Source organism: Hippocampus bargibanti, linkage group LG06 (genome assembly GCF_051943395.1).
Source record: "Hippocampus bargibanti isolate YZ-2025 linkage group LG06, ASM5194339v1, whole genome shotgun sequence".
NCBI lineage: Eukaryota > Metazoa > Chordata > Actinopteri > Syngnathiformes > Syngnathidae > Hippocampus > Hippocampus bargibanti.
In genome coordinates, this window is record NC_142739.1 from 27,929,317 (window position 1) to 27,942,823 (window position 13,507).

General features: G+C 37.6%; 1 protein-coding gene across 6 annotated transcripts in view; it reads right to left on the reverse strand.

Moving 5' to 3' along the window:
- grik5 (glutamate receptor, ionotropic, kainate 5) overlaps positions 1-13,507 on the reverse strand; it is a 148,281-nt gene that overhangs the window by 36,212 nt on the left and 98,562 nt on the right. For all 6 annotated transcript variants that reach the window (XM_088999663.1, XM_088999666.1, XM_088999661.1 and 3 more), the window contains 3 exons: positions 13,047-13,212; positions 3,499-3,677; positions 1,847-1,900 (listed from right to left, as the gene is read on the reverse strand). In XM_088999663.1, coding sequence (XP_088855789.1) covers positions 1,847-1,900; positions 3,499-3,677; positions 13,047-13,212 — 399 coding nt within the window. The remainder of the gene's footprint in view (positions 1-1,846; positions 1,901-3,498; positions 3,678-13,046; positions 13,213-13,507) is intronic.

The window sequence follows — 13,507 nt, forward strand, 5'->3', positions numbered from 1 at the left end:
TACATGTTCAGTAGACACTCATTCAATTGATAGTAAACCAACCCAATTGTCACAAATTTGACTTTAAAGTTTCCTTTTTTTCGTTTAGACAGTTTGATAAACTCTGGAACAGGTCGGGGGGGAAAAAAAAATGGAGGTTGACCAACAACTAGCATTTCAAACAGATTCGCCTTTTGAAGTTGCTCTTGAGAAGCTCGGCGGCGTAAAATCGTGATATTGTTGCTTTTTTAAGAGTGACATTTGCGCGGCGCCGCCGCCGCACGTCAACATCTAAATAGCATGTGAGGCACGTACGGAGGGCGTACGATGGAGGGAATGAAAGGCGGTGGCGGAGTGAAGGCTGCATGAAGCGACACATTAATCGAAATGCAAAAAAAAAAAAAAAGGGAGGGGAGGCGTCGGTGTGGCTTTGCCCGTCCTCTAAACGTTCCCGCGTCGCACATATTTCTCCCCCAAAAAGCATGCTTTGCATCGCTTTTTGCTTTTTTATTTTGTGCGCTGGTAAAGGGCCTCGGAGCTAGACGAGGACAACCTTTGTTCTCTTTGTCGTTGCAAAATGAAAACTGTAGAAACGAGTAGAAAAAGAATATAATAATAAATGAAGAGAGATGGTTTGGTCCAGAGCAATCAGTCGTTCTCCTGTCAGGTTCGATTCTTGGGAGCAATGCGAATATATTTTGCGCTGGCGGACATCATGCTAATCAAAATGGCACTTGGGGGTGTTGCGCTTGTAACATGAAAAATACCGTTTGGAGTTATTACGGTTATTAAGGACAACAGACACCATTTTTTTTGTTTCCTAACTGACATCAGAAAAACGTTTTATAGCATCTAAAATACCCAATATATTTTTAGTCAAATGCAAAACACCAATAAAAATGACTTAAAGTGTGCTAAAACTGAAACAAAATGAGCTGCGAATTGGGGATTTTCAGAAAATCCCGCCCCCACCTCGTGACGTCACGCCAGGACGTCTTGCCTTGCTCCAGAATCAAAACAATGGCTTCAGATTCAGAGAAGATGCTTTTTTGTTACTCATCCAGTTATGAATATGATTCAAATAGTTCCGAAGAGGAAAGCATACATGTTTGCAATCGATTAAAGAAGTCATTCCGTGTCATTTTGAGGCGTCAAAACTGCAATGTAGCGTCCCAGAAAATGCACATTGTTAAATAGAAATCAAATAGTTGTCTCGCATTATTTATGTGTTTTCCTTCTAATTTCGCCATCAACACGGATCAACACGAAGTTTTCAGACCAAACAATGTACCCGAAATGCATTGTGCACACACAAAACAAAACACACACAAAACTCCACACAAAACAAGTCACTTGATGACAACGTTCAAATAGTAAAGAATAAATGTTGACAAGGAATCTAATAGATAGCTAGCTCAATAGCTAACGAGCCAGCTAGATTGCTAATAGATAGCAAATAAATAGCAAATAGTCAGGTAGCCAGCTAAGTAGCTAGATAGCCAACTAGATAGCTAGCTAGATCGCAAAAAAAGAAGGAAGAGAGTTGAATTTTTTTCGAGATTACTAAAATAAAATAAAAAAATATTCAATATTTTTACAAAAATACACAGTAAAAGAAATTAAAGATTATAAAAAAAATAACATTAATGAAGTCATTAATGAGGGGGGAAAAGCAAACTAAAAAAAAATCAAAACGTGGCCCAGATCTGGGCCCGTTCGTGACGACAAAACATGAAAAAACAAAGAAGAAAAGAAATTCGGAAATGGCGCTCGCCCTCATATTTTCAATTCCCGAATACATTTGTGAATGGCGCCGATTGAGTTAAAAATACAACTAAACAAGAACAAAAATAACCTGTTCGCTTACCATTGTGGTGAGGATGTACTTGTAAAACGGTGATGTCATCCCCAGCTCTGACGCCTGCGGCACAAAATGGGGGAGAGAGGAAAAAAAAAGACAATAAAAAAAAGAGACAGGTGAGAAGATGAAAGATCGGGGGCAAAAAGGAAGTGATGTTCGGCGAACAAGACAGGAGAAGATTCGTACATTCATCATTATTTTCATACATCACAGGAACCATACGGCGTCTTTACGGGCGCCCCGAGTGAGTCCCCACGAATCTCTGCAACTATTTCCCGCTCGGAAGTATTGTGTGTCCAAGCGAAGATGTCCAATTGTCGTTATTTTCACCCACGTGGGCCCCCGCAGGGGGCCTTGCCAAGGTAAAAATAGACCTCCGTCGGCTTACTGGGGCAAGCGTGTAGCTCGGGGAAGTTGGCAGGGAATTAAAAACTTTTGACTATTCTGTGGATAATAAGCTCACTTGATGATCCGGCATTCCCATTGAGAAGACAAATACACACAAACAAGAGTCTTATACAATGTCAACAAAGTCCCTGGGTTACCTAAATGACACAAAATGACTGTAAAGCATTATACAAAGCTCCTCATGCAATTTTAACATAGTTCAATAGCACCAAGATGCCATCAGATATAGGTAAAACATATCCTGAAGCTCCTTGCCTCAACATCAACAAAGTTCCTCAACACCAAGATGAAACAAGACGATGGCCTAACTTTAAAATGAAGCTCTTCGTGCAATTTTAACATAGTTCCTTAGCACTAAGGCCCCACCACATGTTGTCAAAACACAATATGAAATTCCTCACCTTAACATCAACAAAGTCCATTGGCGCCGAGAAGCCACAAAATGACATGAAAGCACTGAAACAAAGCTCCTCACGCCATTTTAGAATGGTTCTTTTGCACCAAGACGCCACCAAAAGACAAGAAGCTTCTCACCTCAACATCAACATAGTCCCTCGGCACCAAGAGGCCAGAAAAATGACGGAAAGGCACTAAAACGAAGCTCCTCATACAAAATGTAAATAGTTCTATAGCACCAAGACACCACAGAGTGTAGCCAAAAGACAAGAAGCTCCTCACCTCAACATCAACATAGTCCCTCGGCACCAAGATTCCAAAAAATGATGTGAAAGCACTGCAACAAAGCTCCTCATAGAATATGTAAATAGTTCTTTAGCACCAAAACGCCACCAGGTGTAGCCAAAAGCCAAGAAGCTCCTCACCTCAACATCAACGTAGTACCCTGGCACAAAGATGTCCCAAAAAATGCTGTCAAAACACTAAAATGAAGCTCCTCATTCAATTTTAAAATAGTTCCATAGCTCTGGGACGCCACCAGGTGCAGCCAAAACACAAAAAGCTCCTCACCTCAACATCAACATAGTCCCTCGGCACCAAGATGCCACCAGGTAGCATCAAAACGTTAAGTGAAGCTCCTCACCTCAATATCAACATAGTCCTTTGGCACCATGATGTCACAAAATGGCGCCAACGCAACACATTTATTGCTTTGCCCCGATAACAATATAATTTTTTTGCACGTTGTCCCCACCCCCCACCCCAGGGTTTCTATCCAGAACTGCAAATGAAAGGCTGCCATGAAAAAGAGTCAATAATGTACAGTGTGTGGGTGCGCGTATGTACTCTTTGACCTTCTTGAGGATGAGGTAGGAGAGGGAGGCGTTGGCGTCGATGATGATGGTGGCGACTTTGTCGTCGCGGATCTCCTTCAGCAGCGGGGTCGGGTCCAGGTTGTCATCCAGCATCCTGACTGACAGCGTCTCGCGGGAGATGAGGAAGCGCCGCACCAGTTCCTCCAATCGCAGCAGGCCTGAGGCAGAGCGACACGCCATGTCAGGCTGCATATCAATGTCTCTATCAGCGTACGCCAGGCAGAATGGTGGCTGCCTCGTAGCCACCGTTCAAATGGTGAAATATCACTGGGCTGAGGGCTTATGCGTGTTCAAAACTACGCTCAGTAAAAAGAAGCGTTTGTCGGTTGTCGGGACCGGGAGTAGATTTGTGAGCTGTTGTGAAATGAAATCAATATTTTATTCCTCCTGAAGGGTTTATTTGATACCAGGATAGAGTGTTCATTGTTTTGTCTTGGTTATTTTGTTGTTGCCAGCGTAACCGAAAGGATCCGAGGTCGCTATGGTAACAACACGAATGCCAGGAATCAAGTGGAAGAGAAAATGGCTATTTTCACGCTACAAATATGACAACTTTTGACTTTTGATGTGCATTTGAAAACAAGAGTTCTGTAATCATGCGGCAAAACAAAAAGGCGGATAGCGCTTGATTGTTTCTTTTTTTTCAATCAAACAAATCAAAACAAAAGCTGTGTCATATTTACATTGATGCAGTTGTAATGAATTCATTTTTATTGATCTTGTCTTCCTTAAAGGACAACCGACGTCTCCGGACAAGTTGTATCCATAATTTGTAAAATGTCTTCAAATGACTTCTACTGAGCGTATTTTACAAAGATTCCACAGCATATAGCTATATTTTACGTTTTAAGACTCGCACTGAATATTCCGGAAGTCTTGTTTTTGAGTTGGTGACGAGTCCGTACGTTACGTCACTGAAGGAACGCCCCTGACCGAAAAAAGAACACATTGTAGCAGTCCTTCCATCACGTCAATGCATTTTGCTGTACTTTGGTCTGAAAACGTCGTGTAGTACCAAAAAGAGGCAGAAGAGGGTGACAAAGCTCTATGTAAGGAATTAATCAGCCTGTGGAAACGGGCTGATTAATTCCTTACACGGCTTTGTCGCCATTTTCTGCCTTTTTTGGGTGCGACATTTCCCACCCCTGATGCCTCAAAATGACAGGGAATAAATTCTTTAATCGATTGCAAACATGTATGCTTTCTTCTTCAGAACTATTTGAATCATATTCATAACTGGATGAGTAACAAGAAAGCATATTCTACAAATCTGAATCTATTGTTTTGATTCTCGAGCAAGGCAAGACCTCTTGCCGTGACGCCACGAACATGGGGGAGGGACCTTCTGAAACTAGCCACTTCCGGTTTCAAATTGAAGTACTTTTTAGACACTAAGTCATTTTTATTGGTGTTTTGCATTTCACTAAATATATCATACTGCGTGTTTTGAGTATTTTAGATGCTATAAAACGTTTTTCTGATGTCAGTTAGGAAACAAAAAAGTGACCTTGGTTGTCCTTTAAGCCCCGTCAAGAAAAGAAAAATATACATATAATGAAATAAATATGAATAATTTGTCGTACACGTTGCCGGCCTGATAGCGCGGTGTGGTGCCAGGCGTAGAATTAAAATTGTAAAAATAGGTTCTGGAGGTCGTGGTCATAAATACGGGTGTTCGTAAGTGAGCTAGTTGTAAGTTGGATATTACCTGTATATTATTATTATTGCAATAATATTTATTTTTCAAGGAGAAGAAAAAAATTGCCTGGAACTATAAACAACTATCCATTGCGTGTGACTCTCTGCCATTTCTTCACCCATGGCGTTTTGTACAATGGCTCCTTATCTTACCAGAAGGCAAATTGGTTTGTTGGTTTTAAATACACAAAGCGTAATTGTATTCACGATTGATTTGACAGTAACCTCCTGCGGCAGGCATCATCTCAAAGCGTCTTTATTTGTCGAATTGTTCCCTAGTTGCCAAACGGCTTCATAAACCACCGCGCCACATCGTTTCGTGCACGTTTCTATGATTCACGGCGCCGCATCAGTACAATTCCGTTGGATTCGATCAAGCGCAAATGAGCACTCGGCTTGACTGTCGTCTGTACAGAGAACACAGTTTAGAAAACGGGAGCGGCTTACGTTTCTATTATATTTCTAACATGAGAAAATACATGAATAAATGAATAAACAAATATATACATGAATAAAAAATAAAAATAATAAATAAATATACAAATAGAAAAATGAGCAGATAAATAAAAATAAAAATAAAACTCAACAATGACAAATTTAAATTAAACATTTAAGATAAATATATTAATAAATAAAATAATATTAAACAAAATAAAATTTATTATTATTAACAAATAAATAAAACAAATAGGTAAATATACAAATAAATAAATAAATACATAAGCAGATGAATAAATACAAAAATAAAAATACAAAATAAATATGAAAAAAAATCAGCCATCAAAAATGTAAAATGTAACATTTAAAATTAACATATAATTAAAAAAATACAATAATAAGAATAAACAAACAAATGAATAAAAATAAAAAATAAATATACACATAAATAAACAAATAAATAAATAAAATAAATAAAATAGGCCACAGCTACCGGCTAAATTTTAGTTCGCTGACGAAGCTTTTCGGATGAGGAGCAAAACGTCTGACGCCTTCACAGAAGTAAAGCTGAGGGCTGATGAAAACTTTACAGCAATAAAAATAAAAATAAAAAATAAAATATAAAATCAACAATTTAAAATAAAAAAGCATCAATAATTAAATCCTAAAATATGAATAAACAAATGAATAAATAAATAAAACCAATAAAAATATAAATAAATACATAAATATGCCAAAAAATACTGTAAATTAAAAAAATACAACAAAATGAAAAAATAAAATATAAATACACAATAAATACAAAACTAATTAAATAACTAAATAAATAAATAGCAGAGGGAAAAATAAGGTAGGTTATCCAGGAAAAGGCCTTGCAGCCCTCTGCAAATGGCTGTTTGTGTCACAGCTCAATTACACCACCCATTCCTCTGAGCGCCGTTGTGATTCTTATTTTGGAAAGACAAAATTGGGAAAACGAAAGACGACTTACAAGAAAGGAGCCGAAAAACAGAAATTCATGCACTTGAGTTGATTCGCTCCCTCCCCCCATCCCCACCGTTCTTCATGCAAACTTCTTGCTTTGAGTAATGAGCATAACCAGTGGCAGTCGGGAGTCACTTGACACTGTGCGTGGAACGAGCCTCACCCGGAAAGTCAACTCTTGCCGCCGCCTAATTGTAACGCTATGGTAAAGCACCCGACGGCGATGTAAATAAGTGGTACAGGGAGGTTAGGGGGTGGGGGGGTTGTCGTCATCTTGCATCTGGATGGAGAGGTTGTGGATACAGCCCTTCAGCGGGAGAAAGCCTCTGTAAGCAGAGGGGTAATCACTGAAGCACGCCAAAACTTTAATTAGTTTGAGCACGGAGGGGAGAAAAAAATCAATGCACTTTACAGCCTCTTCTCTTCTCTCACTCTGCTTGTGTCACATTTTTTTCCTTCGGTTGTCTTTCAGCCTCTCTTCTATCCCTTTTTTTGCAGCCAACACCTTGCCCTCTCGCTGTCCTCAACCTCATTCATCCGCTGATGACTGCCTAATGGAATTAGTCTCACGATAGCGCGTCGTTCGCCAGGCCAGGGAGAAAAGATGCGTCGGAAATGACCCGAAAATAGTCGACGGCTCTCGCTCACATTTGACAGAGCGGACCGGGGATTAATTCCTGCCTGGAGGAAGGGACGAGCAATGTTAAAAAGGAGCACAAAGGCTTTAAATGGGATGGATACAATGGATGATGAGATGACAACCATAGAACAAAAAAATAATAATAACATAAATAAAATGGGCATCAGTGATGCCCAAAAGTAAAAAAAAGAAAACGGGTCAGAAGAGCCAAAGACAAATAATGGGACATTGTATGGTCATCATTACCATAGAACCGAAAATTGAACGCATGAAAAATGTAACATCCGATTTACAACCCGAACTTACGACCACGACCGGCAGACCAGATTTATTTAATAATAATAATAATAAAAATAATAATAATAATAATAATAATAATAATAATAATAATACATTTAATTTAAAACTGTCAAGGTCAAATAATAATAATAATAATAAGAAGAATAATAATAATAATAATAATAAATAATAATAATAAATTTAATTTAAAACTGTCAAGGTCAAATAATAATAATAATAATAATAAAAAAATAATAATAATAATAATAATAATAATAATAAATTTAATTTAAAACTGTCAAGGTCAAATAATAATAATAATAATAATAATAATACATTTAATTTAAAACTGTCAAGGTCAAATAATAATAATAATAATAATAATAATAAATTTAATTTAAAACTGTCAAGGTCAAATAATAATAATAATAAGAAGAAGAAGAATAAATTTAATTTAAAACTGTCAAGGTCAAATAATAATAATAATAATACAGTAAAGTCTCATTATATCGATATTCAAGGGAGTCCGAAAAAATATCGATATAACCGGGACTATCGATATATCCGACCCTGTTTGTATGCATTTTCTCCGTGCGTGCATAGAAATAGTATCGATATAACCGGGACTATCGATATATCCGATATCGATATAACGAGACTTTACTGTAATAATAATAATAATAATAAATTTAATTCAAAACTGTCAAGGTCACTTTACAGTCACAGGAAAGTTTTTATGTGGGTGAGCAGCGGCAGCCACACGCGCTAGCATTCACTCAATCCGGAAGTAACTCAAATCGATAGAAAGCTAGCTAGCTACATAATATATAGCTAATAGCTAAGACACAGTTAATAGTCCCACAATGGGGAAATTTGCAATCTAGAGCAGTAAAATATAAATGGGTGGGGGGTGAAAGTATTCTATGCATAAAATAAGTACACAAAATAGAAGTACGGTAAGGGATTTAAAAAAGGGTTAGGAGCTGCTGTAGAGGCAGCCGCACAGGGGGTGCCATGACGGGGGGAGGCTTTCACAACAGTTGTAACACAACAGTTGTAACAAAGCACTTCACATGATGGTCAACAAAAAGTAAAATAATAAACAAAACAGGAACATAAAAAGATGGACAGTTGTGCAATCCTAACGATTTAGACATAAAACAGGAAATTGAAAAAAATAACAATAAAATGTGTTAAGCATAGCGCATGCAATCTGGTAATAGCAAAACCGGACAAATGTGATGCTAATCAGAGAAGAATAAATGGCAACAACAAAGTGTGAGTCAACCTAGAAGAGAAATTGACACATGTCAAGTCATCAGCGCAATGTCAGCTGGCCTCATTTAAAGACGCTCTCACTCGCGAAGACAATTCATGGTCGCTGTGTGCATCAAGAAGAGCTGCTTGCCAAAAATAACAAATAAAATTAAATTTAAGAAAAGGAGCACCGCCCCTGGTAGCTCTAATGACTCAAATGGCAGCCTAACAAACGGCCAATGACACTTTCATCCAAAGTGACATTACACACGCACACACACATTCCTGTATCAAAGGATTTGTGAGGTCCGGATAACTCCAGATAAGCAGTGAGGACCACAGTTGCTGATAAGTTTATAGAATAACTAGTGTTACATTTGAACATTAAATGTCGCCCCATTTCCCACTTAAACTTATGTAAAAACAAAGCAATAAAAAGTGGACTTGAAACTGAAATAACAGCAGGAGTGAGGTTTCTGAATGGCTACATTCAAAGTCCTCACCCCTGTAGTGAATTTGGTTAAAATATTGTTTTACGTTTTGTGGTATGAACTTTTTCCTCTCATTAACCACGCACACACACAAACACACACAGTGAGTAAAAAGTGTGTGTATCCAACTGAAATGAAAATACACACCAAAAATATATTTTTGGGTGAATTTGTAAGGACCTCTCTGAAGCTTTAACAGATGCATATATAGACCCTCTAGAAGCCTTTAGAATGAAAAACTTGGGAGGACCGGCCAAAATGTCCTCACTTGTCAAAAATCTCCTCACTACGTCTGGTATAAAATGTTAGTGGTCCTCACAAGACTGGTCATACAAACACACGCACAGACACACAGACAAAAGGCCAATTTACAGCCTTGAATAAATCAAACATGCATCTTTTTCTTCGCTACGGGAAACCCACTCGAACCCAGAACATGCGACTGCAAGCCATCATGTATACGCCGTTTTACTACCACGCTAGTCCTCATTAAGGTTAACTTGAGCTTGACCAACTAAAACAACTAAATGTGCAACAAGCTGAATGGCAGTTAGCACCTTTCCCGCAGCCATGGCAACTGGCGCCATGGCGATAAGATAGCACAGCCAAGTGGGTCACCGTCTTGTTGTGTGATAACCTTGTGGGGGTGGAATGGGGAGTGTGTGTGTGTGTGTGGGGGGGGGGGGGGGTAAATGGTTGAAAAGGGCTGGAAATATCAGCCCATTCAATGTATCGGCATGTAGCTGAAAAAATGGAAAAATCTGCTATGTGTTCCTGAAACAAGGGAAGGGAGTGAAAGACTTCAGTTCAGTGAGCTGATAGGGCAGGGGTGGGCAAAATAGGGCCCGTGGGTCAGATATGTTCTGCTCCATCCTTGAATCCAATCATTTCTTCAAGCTTATTTATTTATTTATTTATTTATTTATTTATTTATCTATTTATTTATTTAAAATAATGTATGTTTATTCATTTTAAATTGTGTAATTTATTTATTTATTTATTTATTTATTTTTAGTTGTTTGTTTATTCATGTATTTTTATTTGTGTATTTATTTGTGTGCTTGTTTATTTTTAATTACATATTTTTATTTATTTTATTTTATTTATTTATTTTAAATTATCTATTTCTTTATTTGTATATTTTTAATTCCATATTTTTATTTATTTTATTTTATTTATTTACTTGTTTATTTTAAATTATCTATTCTTTTATTTTATTCATGTAGTTATTTTTAGTTAGTATTTATGTAGTTATTTTTTTGTTTTTTTTATTTATGTATTTATGTGAGGATTTATTGATGTATTTTCATTATTTTTATTTATTTATGTATTTATTTGTGTGCTTATATATATATATATATACATATATATATATACATATATATATATATATATATATATATATATATATATATATATATATATATACAGTAAAGTCTCGTTATATCGATATCGGATATATCGATAGTCCCGGTTATATCGATACTATTTCTACGCACGCACGGAGAAAATTACATGCAAACAGGGTCGGATATATCGATAGTCCCGGTTATATCGATATTTTTTCGGACTCCCTTGAATATCAATATAACGAGACTTTACTGTATATATATATACACACACACACACACACACACATATACATATATATATATATATATATATATATATATATATATATATAAATAAAATGAAAAATATATATTAAAAAAAAACAAAGTAATATGAGCAGACATGAGATGTTAGAGTGCATAATTTAATAAAAAGCATGGAGAAAACATTAAAACTGAGACTCGAACCCAGAACCTCCGAAATGAGAAGCCGACGTGTTGACATAAATTTGTGCTGCTTTTGTTCTATTTTCGATGTTCAATTTTCCGTGACATTTATCCCGAGAGGTCGACTTCCGCATTCCCCTTTCAGTTTAAAACCCACCCATCCGCCTTTCTCGTCTTTCGCCATCATCTAAAGATCTGAAAGCTGTAAAAAAGCTTTTCGGAAGTCAATGAAGGTCGGATAAGGAATCCGAAAACGCCACGGGGATGCCTCGTGGGCTCCCTCCATTCAAGGCCGAGGATAACGATCGGCTCTGTGTGACGCTTTTGTTTGTACTTTTTCACTAGGTGTCCGCAAGACTTCCGTGGCCACCCCCGCGCCGGGTGGCCTCCCTCCTTGAATTCTTCTGCAATCCCAATAATCCATTGCATAATCAATCAATAATGTGCTCTTTCAAAAATAAGAAAATATGGCTCTGTAATGAATTCCCCCATGCTGCCTGAGAGTTCTCGTCATTTTTTCCTTCCGGAAAAAAAATTGCAAAGGATTCCAACTTCATATTTATTATTGGATGAGCGCAGTCGGACTAGCCTCCCGGGATTATGTGCGCACGGACATAATAAATAAAAGAGAGTGGGGGTGGGGGGTAGCCCGCAGCATGAGCCCAACTTTATGATCGCTGTCCAACAAAAAGCCGTTACAAACACGCACGTTTTAAGAATGAATCACTTACAGCATTAACAACAAAACAGTACAACAGTATAGCAACCTGATATATTACCATATTTTTCCCCTCACTGAAAATAATCAATTCTAGACACACCCCCGCCATCATATCTGGACCAGACAGTTTTAAGGGACAACCGACATCACTTTTTTTGTTTCCTAATTGACATCAGAAAAACGTTTTATAGCATCTAAAAAACCCAAAACACGCAGGATGATATTTTTAGTCAAATGCAAAACACCAATAAAAATGACTTAAAGTGTCCCAAATCTGCAAAAAAAAAATGAACCCGGAAGTGGCCAGTTTCAGAAAGTCCCGCCCCCTTGTTGGTGGCGTCACCTCAAGACGTCTTGCCTTGCTGGAGAATCAAAACAATGGTTTCAGATTCGGAGATTGTTACTCATTCAGTTATGGATATGATTCAAATAGTTCTGAAGAGGAAAGCATACGTGTTTGCAATCGATTAAATAATTTATTCTGTGCCATTTTGAGGCAATAGGGAAGGAAAATGTAGCACTAAAAAGAGGCCGAAAATGGCGACAAAGCTCCGTGTAAGAAATTAATCAGCCCGTTTTCACAGGCTGATTAATTGCTCAAAAAGTCGTAAGTCGAAATCCGTAATGGTCGTAAGTCGAAAGTACAGGTGGTCTTAAGTCGAGCTGCTCGTAAGTCGGATGTTACCTGTATTTTGTATGTTGAAGTCAAACACTGAACGGCAAGTATAAAACACAGACGCTCTAACAGTCGTAAAATATATTGACACCTACTGTAGTACGACGACATATGACCTTGAGTCTTCAGGAAGCGTCATTAAAAAATGTTCGCATGTACCATTATTCGTAACTTGAATGTTTGTAAGTGGGGGAGTGTCTGTATAAATGTCAATTTGGGTTATTTGAATATAGTGATACCTTGGTTTTCAACCATAATCCATTCCAAAAACTTGTTTGAAAAACCATTTGTTCAAAAACCAAAACCGCACTTTCCATGAGAATCAATGTAAAATTTTTAATCCGTTCCAAGTCTATAAAACAAGCGCTTTTTAACTACTTTAAAGTCTAAACCGCATAAACACGTAATAATAGACCAGGGCATTTGTAAAAGACTGATATGGAGTTTTTGCAATGTGGGAATATTTTGATTTGGGAAATATTCTGAATGGTTTAAATTGGTCAAGAAATGTGAAAGGAGAACAGAACAGAATAAAATCATGATTTCTTTTCGGCGTATGACTCACATTCGGCCTTGGCGCAAACCAGGCTGGCTGAGGGGTAGCTGAAAGAGCGCAGGATAGCCCCAATGGCGAGGCTCAGGTCTTCGTTGCTGGGGTACAAGGTAACGGAGGCAAAACGAAGGTACGGCAGCCGGGGTGTCTCCTCCGGACCGATTTTCACATGAGGAATCTGTAAGGAGGAGATGATAGCAACTAAACAAAGACGCATTCAAGAGCCCAAGCAAAAAAAAAAAAAAAAAAAAAACATAACAGACCCTAATGGTGAAGTTTCAGGTTGAACCTAAAAGGCACATAATCTTTTCCAAGCAATCATTTTCCAAAAATCATCGAAAAACATGAACGTTTGTGTGACTTAGCGTCACAGTACCAGTATGCTAAGTCGACCATTGCTATGTGTGGCTAAGGGTATTTCTGTGTTGTCTAAGCAACGGTCTCAGGCAATAGAAGAGGTTAAAAAACTTCTG